Raw genomic sequence first — 10759 nt, forward strand, 5'->3', positions numbered from 1 at the left:
TAAGTCACGAAAAAACTGGTGTCCCGTCGAGATGTGAACCGACTACCTTCCAAATATGAGTCTGAAGCGTTACCGCTACTCCAGCCTGCTCGGTCACCTATGCTCTGAAGTGGTAGCGTTCTCAATGCAGGAGAATGGTTCATACGGCCACTTCCCGTTCACGCGGCACAGAGAAATATCACCACAGCCTATGTCGGATATACAGCAAGGGCGTCGAATTCACGACCAGCCGTTAGAATGAGCTGCACTGATGCTACGGTTTAGACACGACTTAAAGTCGGAATAGCTCAGTCGGTATAGTAACTACGCTAGGGGCTGAACGACCAAAGAATCGGTGTGCGATTCTCCTGAGTGGTGCGTCCATATCAGCTCTGAAGTCCACCAACGGACACCGGGGGTAAAGCGGCTGGTGAGTGAAGCTGACCACTCATCGCACTCAGTGCCAAGAGTATGAATAAATATTTTTTTAATTTCTTCATTTTTGTGGCCCGCAGGGTGGGGGAATCTCGAATGTATCTTCTTACCGCCAAAACCGTCTGCGCCTCCAGAATACGAGCGTACAGCGCTACCGCTATGCCAACCCGCTCAGTGCTTTGTTGTGACCGCGCCAGTAACTAGCAGACACTACGAGCATAAAGCGAGAATGAGGCCAGGGTCACTCGCGGAATTTTATGCGCAAAGAGTATCCAAAACAGATCAACTGAATCTCCTNCAAGGACAGTGTCGTGTTGTTGGGTAGAAGGAAATGCAAGTGTTTGTGTGCAGGATGCACGCAAAGATGACGCAATAAAAGCAGCAGACACTTCGGTGCCCTATATTCCCCTGTGAATGCTGCAACCACGCAGCTCTGACCATCAGTTTATTTTTGTCGGCTATTTTACGACGTTGCGAATATCTTGATTATACAGAATGGAAGAGTAGGATGCATGATGAATTCTAAAGGATATGGAAGGAAGCGATCGTGGCCTAATTTAGATATTATCCCGGCACTTTCCTGAACAGACTGAGGAAAACCATGAGAAACCCCGGTCAGGATGGCCGATGTCCCGGTTAACAATCAAACTGAGCACTTCTCCAGTATAAGCGTAGAAGACTTCTGTGCCAGGGATATAACGTCGTTGTAAGCCAACCGACGTTTAGGAGGAATACGTCGCCTCCATTTTCATGGTCGAAGAATAAGCCAAGCAAACTCTGAAGGCGACATGTTCCCCCGAAACGTCGACTGACTTTCAACGGACTACACGGCATTATATCGCAGAAGAGACAAGTCTTCATGACTACCGATGTAATTCAAAATTTATGTATAAACTATAGCGTATGGGTCCCTTAATCAGAGGAACCACCAAATACGAGTACTACGAAGAAAAATCACCAGGCAAAAGCAACATCGCCCCCCCCCTTTCATACACGCGCGCGGTTTTATCTGTGCGGGCTTCAAACCAAGGCAGAGAGAATTATGTGACGGATCAGAACTGTGAATCCCGGTAAGTCCCATTTACCGTGCCCACAGCAGGCCGCCAATGGTCCCTGTCTTGAGCCAGATGAATCCAGTTCACAATGCCCCTCCATGGGCACTGCAATTATCCTTTCCAAGTGGGTGGGGGTAGTGGCAGCCAGGCAGTTCTGCTTACACGTTTAAGCCATTTATGACTCAGTTCACTGCATTCGGCATACAAGAATGCATTTATTAGAAATAATCTTAATCTTGCATATTAATATTTGGTAATTTACTTCTTAATTTCGACCTTTTCCAGAAATCAAGGGGAGAGGAAGATGCATAGTGTGTGTCTCCACTGATGGCACCCATGTGTCCATCCCTATTTTTTAAAGATCCATTTCAATATTATCCGCCCCCCCACCCAATTGTGCTCAATTATCAGGTGATTTCATGTAAGATTCGTGATGAAGTAACACTGGGGCACTTCCTTCTCTGACCAAGCAGCACATTATCACAACTTAAGTTGGGGACTTCATCTCTGACCCGGCACGTGACTGGTTAAAAAGTGAAGGAATAAGTTTTAGTATGGCTCGGTCGGTATGGTTCCCTTGCGGACTGAAATCACGGAGTTTTTTTTATAGATGGAAAACAAGACTATAAGTTATACCTCCATGCAACAGGATACTGAAATATAATACTACAGATTACAGAGATAGAAAACATGAGTGTCGACTATGAAGAGAATACTCATATTAGATATGAGTACTGCCCACTACCATCTGAGTCAGAACCTATTTGTATTGCCACCTGCTATCCAAAAACCTAATGATTACAAAAACTATACTTTCACCCCATATTCTGTATGGGTGAGAAATTATGAAGAACACAGCCTGATGGCATTTCAGAAGAGTACCAAATAATATTTGGATCTAAGAGAGGGGAAGTGACAAGAGGCTGGAGAAAATGGTGTAATGAGAAGCTTCATAGTATCTAATCCTCAAAAGAACATGATCAGGATGATGAGTTTTGCGGGACGCATGAAGGGAAGAAGAAATTTTGGAAACCCTGGCACAGATAAAAACAAAGAATATAAAAATTCATCTTAAAGATGTAGGTTACGATGACAGAGTGGATTCATTTGGCTTGGGTTCTTGTAAACACACTAACGAACTTTTAAATTCCATAGAAGTGAGTGAATTTATTGACTATTATTATCATTTAACTGCAAATGAATTCTCACCCGGTGGCAGTGGTACTACAATAAGACAACAAATAACACATCGGCGACTATTATCTTTCCAAGATGGATCGTGCCCTAGGTTCGAATTCATACCTGTAAACGACGCCCCGATTCACAGAGGTATAAGTGAACAGAGTACTGTACAGTACTGTTCACATTAACAATAACCATCCAAATGATAGGCATGGTTATCCGCAACAGCCAGCAGATATCCAAACTCACGCTGAGCTGTATGGGCAAACCTAACCTTCATATTACTATCTCCTTCACTTACAGAACTTACGTAATACATAATTGCAATTTACAATAATAAAAAAAAGAAACAGCAAGTGGCCGATACAGAACGTTACAATACTGCTGAAGTAACAAACACTTCTAACCTTTACGTCTCCCATATGGACCAGAAAATGTTGTGTTCCTTCCAATAACGTTGTCATCTATATACTTTATCAGTTTTGCTGCATCTTCATTCCTCTTGGCGCCATGTGTTGCACGAACTTTCGTTCCTCTCAAGTGATAGTCATCTGGTAGAGAATATAACTTCCTGTTGCCGTACGTTTTCTTAGAAGTCATTCTTCTACTGCACACACTTAACACATTTCGATTTAACGCCCTACCTCCATTACAATAGGAAAACAACTGTACGGCAAATGGCAAAATCGACACTTTTGTCATACCTTGCTTTCCAAGTTACTTATTTTCACCGTCAGACGGCAGGGAAGTCGATTTCCAAAGCTCATATGGAGAATAACCTTCTAATTCTGCAAAAGGGATTACTGACCTCTAACTAAAGTTACATTATAATCACTTCCGAACTAATAAACAAACAACGGCTACAAATCAGTACAATGCTGAATAGGGATAAGATTGTTGATTCTATGACTGATTTCAAGGGTAAAATGGATCGTGAGTTGCTAATACGGATTGTTCTGCCATCTACCCACAAAAAATCCAAATAAACGCAGGTTATCGTAACTACAAAGCTACAAAGAGTGTAAGAAGAAATGTGATCTCCAAGTAATTTATAACAACAATTGCTTGAGAATGAAAGGATCAGAATTAAAAATTATTATAACTGTGAATCTGAAATTCTGTGTCTAGTCAGTAACACGAGACAATGTTTTAAATACTTTATATTTACAACTGGATTCCTACATACACAAATGTAAAAGCACATTCCACAAACTTCACCCTAGCAACCCCTTAGCAACCACCATATTTTATAAACACCTGTATGGAGTGCACTGAAACGTTTTATATGTAAACGCTTCAAATCCTTAACTACTGAAAATGTTCATGCTACCTGAGGACCGCAAGCAAGCAGCAGCTATTGAAAGACGTCGGAGAATTGAAGAAGAGAGAAAAAACAGAATTTTTAATGCTAGACAGAGACTCATTGGTGTAAGTAATCTGGATTCCTCAGTTGGATGCTAAGACCAATATAAAGTAAGGTACAGTTACTGCACACTCCACCCCAACGAGATTTTTGTACGAGTCTTCATTTAGAGAATGAATGTTTGCTCACAGATGCTTCTAGGATGTCTTCCAAGGGAGACCTGCCAGAAAATATACTTATGAACGTATCTTTACACTGTTTAAGACTGCTTTTACTGATCACTCTAAATTATTCAGGCTAGAATAATAAATTTCTTTACAAACAATTTTAGTTCTTAGTACTAATATTTGGCATATCTCCTTCTCAGTTTATCAGTTTTACAAAAATCTGGGTGAGGGATAGGGCAGGATTGCTCCCCCATTCTTGTTCTGCCCATGTGTCATAATTTGTTACGGCAACACACATCTGTTTTTTCTGTTTAGCATATGTTTTGCATATAATGAAAACAACATTATTTTTAATAAAACTTATAACCAACAAATTTCCTGCAACATAACTATAGAACTTCTGAATTTTATGACCAACCAAAGAAACCTAAGTGGTATGAAAATCACCATGGGCATGGATGGGGAAGGGGGGGCAAGAAATTAGGCACCTGGCCCACCCTGACTTATCTCAGATAAATAGAAATCAAAGATGTACCTGAGCTAATAATGGTAAAGGCTAGCAGACAGGCCAAATAACTTTAAATTATGGTAAGATTCTGATTTACTGATAATGAATTTCACTTATTGCAGATAGACCAGGCAGCTTTGACACAGCAAATTGAAGAGAAAAAGGCTCGGGAAGAAGAGCAACGAAAGATAGATAAAGCATTTGACGAACAATGCATTCATGGCGCTAAGCTGGCACTTTTCCTAGAAAATAAAATTGAAGAAGTAATGTATTTGTTAAAACAGAGCATTAAAAATAATGCTTCTAATTTACTTTTACAGTGTATAGATTAGCCATGTTAGGTGGGTCCCTTGTCACCAAAGCATGGCACGTCCTCAGGTTGTGGATGGAGGAGACAGCCTCCGAATATTGAGGGTAGCTGCAAATATATTGAGTAAGAAGTTTCGGACAGCCGACAGGTGGTGGTCCTACAGCTAGGGGGTTGGGCATGGGGCTAACAACTCCTCACCATAAAAAAATGACCTTGTTATGGAAGATCACAAGAAGCATCAGAACTGGACAGATTCCATGGATAAATGACCTAAGCAAAAGAAAATGGATATGAGATTTGGTACTTGGAATGTTAGATGTAGGAGTGCAGGAGGTCAGATGGGACAGAGGTGGCATGAAACCCTTAGGTGAATATACATTTTTCTCTGGAAAGGGGAATGAGAATCATGAAGTAGGTACAGGTTTTATCACACATAGGAGAATCATATCAGCAGCTAAGAGGGTAGAGTTCATTAGTGATAGGATGTCATACATAATACTAAGAGGTCGCTGGTGTGACATCATCGTTCTGAATGTTCATGCCCCAACAGAAGGTAAAACTGATGGTATGAAGGACAGGTTCTACAGAGAACTAGAACATGTATTCGCTAAATTACCTAAATTACATAAAAAATTTTGTTAGGAAATTTCAGTGCCAAAGTAGGTAAGGAAGACATTTTCAAACCAACAATTGGGAATGAGAGTTTGCACGAAATTAGTAACGATAATGGAGTTAGAGTAGTAAATTTTGCCATGTCCAAAAATCTTATTGTTAAAAGTATGATATTCCAACATTGTAACATTCATAAATTTATTTGTACATCTCCTGGTGGAAAGACACACAAACAAATTGACCACATTTTGATAGACAGGAGATGGCATTCAAGTACACGTATACTTGATGTCTAATTGTTCAGGGCAGCAGATTGTAATACTGACCACTACCTGGTGGAGGCAAAACTTAGGAAAGAGTGGCAGTGAGTAAACAAAAATTGCAGAGAGTTCAAATGGTGAGGTTCAATCTCTAGAAATTATAAACAAGGTAGAGGGTAAAGAGCAGTATCATGTTGAAATCTCAAATCAATTTGCAGTTTTGAAAAATTTAAGACACTGAGGTGGAAGAAAAACACTACTGGATTATCTAGATCCAGTAATGATACATATTTCGTTGTTATGACTAAGAGATGATGCTTTAGCTTTGATTAAATGATATATTGATGGGAACTCAGTTCACATCAATGTTACAACTAGTGAAGTCCTAATGGGAATGCTTCATACCTAATTTTCTAACATTATTACATCCTCTTGTCAACCCCTGCCCCCAAAATTAAACTTTACTTAAACTTAATAATATATGTAACTGTACATGGAGCAGCATGAAACTTGCTTACCTGAATTGCTGAGTGGATATGTAATGATGTAACTGCATAACACGTTTCTTTTTAATTTAAGGCCACATAATTCTGGGGATGCAGCTTATGTTTGGACCAATATGGTATTCATTTTTAATCATGCATGAAGACTATATATACGTATAAAAGATTTTTCATCTTTGGTGACTCTGAAACCCTCTTTGTATTGCTGCCATGCTTGAAGTTCTGTATTTGCTTTTCTTTTTTTTGACCTCAAAGGTCAAGCTTGCCTTTTTTAACTCCTAACATGACTTACATATTCAAATTTTAACATACAGATATAATTTGTTAAAATTACTTTGTTATATTTACGTATTAATGATACTGAGCTATTTGTAGGAAAAGCGACATGTCAGTCAAGACATAAACGCATTTCGGGAAGTTTACCAAAGACCTGAGAACAGGCGTGAATTTGATCTCTATGATCCAGATGGACTCAAGAAAAGCCTCCCAGCACGTTTACTGGATGACGATCCACGCTGCGGACCATCATCCGCTCAAAAGTATGTAACATATTATAAGTGAGGCCACTGAAAGAAGACACATGGCTTGCGAGGAACATCATGCTTGAGGCTTCAACCTCTCTGCTTTCTGCTGTATTCCTGCCAGGCCCTCTGGCCCATGTCAATCAACTTAAAGAACCTGTCATCAGGGATGTGTATTCTTGCCACTATTCACGTGAACAGAATGGCTAGATAAATGGAGAGCATAGGGAAGTAAGCCTGGGAGGGGGGGAGCTTAACAGACCAAGGAGGTCTTTCGGACTTCCTTCTGTTAACTCCATACAGCTACACTTCACCTATTACATACATAAGAGAACAATGACAATCCTACTGCACTGGATGTGCATCAGAATTGCATGAAAACATATATTAACTTTTGCTCTTTTGTTCATTAATTCTCTTCCTAAGCAAGTCCCTGCAATATCACATCTAGGTCATACTGCTTCAATGCTCCATCATGTAAAACACTAGCATGATTCACTCGGGTCAATAAACACAGTTTCAACAACTTAGGCAGGGCCTGAATACAGGTCTAGCTGTTCTATGCAAGTGCCTGACCACTAGAACACACAGGAAATTCACCAATGAGAAATATTGACATGTCAACATTATCATAGATTAGCCACTTAAAACACAGCGGTTACTGTGTGTATCAAAACCCCTACATCTTGGCCACATAGTGTATGTGTCCTGGATGATTCTTCAATAAACAGAGATTATATCCCTAAATGCAGAGGCCTTGTGACGAGCTGATCACCCGTCCAAGGAGTCCTACTGTCTGTAAAAAATGATAAATGAAACTGAGAAATCAGCCATATGCTCCAAAGTGGGAGTGAGGAGGAAGGAAAAAATATCCCTAAACAGGATTAACTGGTTAGTCTTCCAATGGACATACAATATGTTTACTGTGAGGTAAGAACTAAATTCTTAAATATTATTTAGATGAATCTCATGCTTCAAAAGGCTAACACAAATTCCAAGTTGATAAAACTATTTATAAGCTGTGAAAATTTTCTAATTAAAAATATAAATTGTAGTAAACATTCACACAGGTACATGTTTGATTATTTATTAATGATTGCAAAAGACAGTCTTCTACTCCAGAGGCAGGAAGTTCCTTCAAAACGTTGGTGCATGATAGTTGTATCCTGGTCAGGATCTAAACTGGCCACCTCCTGAATACAAGCCAGAAGCATTACTTCTTGAGCCTACTACTTGCTAGGCAACATGTGGGGTTCTGTGATCAGAGAAACTTTTGTTAAAGACGTATGTACTCCTCTTCACAATGATGATGGCACTTTGTGCTTACAGATTTGCTGGTGAGGATTTGGCAAGTGAAAAAAGATGGAAAGCCCAGCAAGAACAGTGCAGATCATGGCTAGAACAGCAGATAACAGAAAGGAGGGCTGCTGACAGTGATAAGAGGGCTGCACAAAAAGCATATGATGAGGCAGTGTTGGCACGAGACAAACTTGCTTGTGAATTAGAGAGGATGGAACAGGAATGCCAGCGTCGAATCAATGAAGCCAACCTCAGATTTAACAAGGCACTGGTGTGTTCCTTAAGCATCCACAATATTCTCGTATTTCCAAAATGCAATCTGAACATGGACAATACACAAAACATCACTGTGGTTATGGTAAAAAAAATGGTATAAGAAATTAAGACAGGAATAAGTTGTGTAGCATAACAAATACCATACCAGTGTTCTCTTTTGTTGCAACCATTCCACTGACATTAAATTTTAACAGAAGTTTAAAAAACAATATCCATATTATAGATAAAAAATTGAGTATAAAAGAATAATGCTAAAAATTAAATGCAAGTTATGTCAAACTGTCACATAACATAGAATACAAACCACCCCTATATATATTACATAAAAAAAATAATCCGTACACTGCAAACTTGATATTTGTTAAGGCATTCTTAACCCCTCGTATGCAACAAACAAGTCAATTAGAGCAGCTTTGGATACCTTTGTTAAAACAGCCAGTCATAGAGACTGGCTGATCACTAATCAATCAATGTAGCACTTCTCTCAATGGATGGCACCAGATGTCACCAATGTTTAGAGGAGAGAGCAGGCTCTTACATGGCTTATATCTGTGGTAGTTTGAAGGTGATTTGAGAAAAGTATTGTGGGGTTTTCTGCACCATACAATTAACCCTCAAGCAGCTTTTGTGTTTCTAGCAAGAAGTTCTACAATGGGGCTTAGCAGTCAAAGGTGAGCAATATTATGATGAGGGAGGACTTCAAGTTTTTGTTAGGGACACATAGCTGCTCTTTTGTTGCAGGTAGAAGAGCAAGTCTTGCAACGCAGACTTGATGAAGCAAAAGAACTGGAAGACAAACAGGCTGAAATATACAATCATGTAACAGGAGATATGCTCACAGAAAATCCAGACGTAGCTAATAGCAATCTTGGACCTGGTCGCAAAATACAATACCTGTACAAAGGTATGTCAACCGAGGAGCGTGAGAATGTTCGCAGGGAACAACTTCGACAAATTGTGGAAAATGAGGTTAGTAAATATTCAAGTACAAAAGTGTCAAGAAGCAAACAGCTATTATTTCTTGTGTATTGTAGAAAACAGTGATTTATATTAAAATATAAACGGTACAAAGAGGTAAAGCTATTCCTGTAATAGGCCATGGACACCTATAGGATTGTGAGACGTCAAGGTTCCCACATTTTCTAGACAATCAGCTCAGAGATGGGAGTAAGGTTGTCAGCCTCATGTACTGGCCACCCTTTACCCCCCAGGAAGATTCCTGGCACTCATTTCGGTTAGAGACTGAGACAACCCCAGGGCCATAATGCAGCTGGAAGGATTAGGTCAACTGAAAAATCCAATGACCACCTCAGGAATCGAACCCGCAGCCTTTTGGCTTGTAGCATAGTGCCTCAACCAACTACACTACTGTGTGCCCCATATCAAAATGTACAGAAGCCAATACTTTAGATCTGCAGTTGATAACTGTGTCAGAGATTTAATATTAAAACTGCTCCCTGTGCACTGGTTTTATATTCATTTACATCAGTTTCTCATCTCAATTCATCATCATATTATCTCAATATGGCACATATGAGGTATTCACAGATGTGAATGCTAAGATTATGGTCTGGAGGCATGTGATGCCACGTAGTCTAGCACTCAGGGTACCCCTTAAGATGGAGGCAGTTTTCACTGAAATGGTGGCAAACATCTATCAAACTACACAGCATCACATCCCAGAGGACCATAATCTAAACTTCCCCCAGTGGACCACAATAACTACAAACACAAAATAATAATGCCGTTTTATGTCCAGGCCAAACGTCAAGCACAGGCACGACTAGAAACAGAATGGCAAGAGATGGTTATTGGGATAGACAAACACTGTGTGCTTCAGGAGAGAGAGATCATGAGGAAACAGAGGTAAGGAAAAAAAGCATAAACTGACTAGGGAAACTATAACATTCTATTGTTAAGTAATGTTTTATTGTACATACAAATACAATGAAAAGTGTTAATTTCTTACAGGGAGCTCGATAAGAAAATTTTGGAGCAGAATAAACAACTGGCCAAAGAACAGACAACAAAACAAGAATATATGGAACGTGTTGTCTTTACAAATGTACCTACTGAAGCTTATTATGACCAGTTTAACACCACAACTAGATAAAAAAAAATTATTTCAAAAGTAGAACATACTGTTGGGCATACCTGACATTCACTGAAATATCAGTAAAAGTTACAAGTGGTTTTATATTTGACACTTTCTTTACAAGATATCTTATCTAACAAACTTATTTAATAAACTGTAATGATATATAAAGGATACATATAAATATAACATAA

At 39.4% G+C, this 10759-nt stretch overlaps 2 protein-coding genes across 2 annotated transcripts in view; one reads left to right on the forward strand and one right to left on the reverse strand.

Moving 5' to 3' along the window:
- LOC111874158 overlaps positions 1–3379 on the reverse strand; it is a 73546-nt gene extending 70167 nt beyond the window's left edge. The window contains exon 1 of the mRNA XM_023869407.1: positions 3059–3379. Coding sequence (XP_023725175.1) covers positions 3059–3353 — 295 coding nt within the window. The 5' untranslated portion in view covers positions 3354–3379. The remainder of the gene's footprint in view (positions 1–3058) is intronic.
- Positions 3380–3468: 89 nt separating this feature from the next.
- Positions 3469–10677, forward strand: LOC111874159 (RIB43A-like with coiled-coils protein 2). Its single transcript, XM_023869409.2, has 7 exons — positions 3469–4079; positions 4812–4952; positions 6750–6913; positions 8225–8465; positions 9212–9439; positions 10230–10336; positions 10442–10677. The coding sequence occupies exons 1-7, from the start codon at positions 3969–3971 to the stop codon at positions 10581–10583; spliced, it is 1134 nt and encodes a 377-aa protein (XP_023725177.1). The 5' UTR covers positions 3469–3968; the 3' UTR covers positions 10584–10677.
- The last annotated feature ends 82 nt before the right edge of the window (positions 10678–10759 follow it).

Source organism: Cryptotermes secundus, unplaced genomic scaffold (assembly GCF_002891405.2).
Source record: "Cryptotermes secundus unplaced genomic scaffold, Csec_1.0 scaffold26, whole genome shotgun sequence".
Classification (NCBI taxonomy): Eukaryota; Metazoa; Arthropoda; class Insecta; order Blattodea; family Kalotermitidae; genus Cryptotermes; species Cryptotermes secundus.

What these genes read in the sequence shown, in the direction of transcription:
- LOC111874159 (XM_023869409.2), top strand. Translation starts at nt 3,969, where the DNA reads ATGTTCATGCTACCTGAGGACCGCAAGCAAGCAGCAGCTATTGAAAGA. An exon ending in GGACCATCATCCGCTCAAAA is followed by an intron (nt 6,914 to 8,224) that starts GTATGTAACATA and finishes TTGTGCTTACAG; the next exon opens with ATTTGCTGGTGAGGATTTGG. An exon ending in TCAGATTTAACAAGGCACTG is followed by an intron (nt 8,466 to 9,211) that starts GTGTGTTCCTTA and finishes CTTTTGTTGCAG; the next exon opens with GTAGAAGAGCAAGTCTTGCA.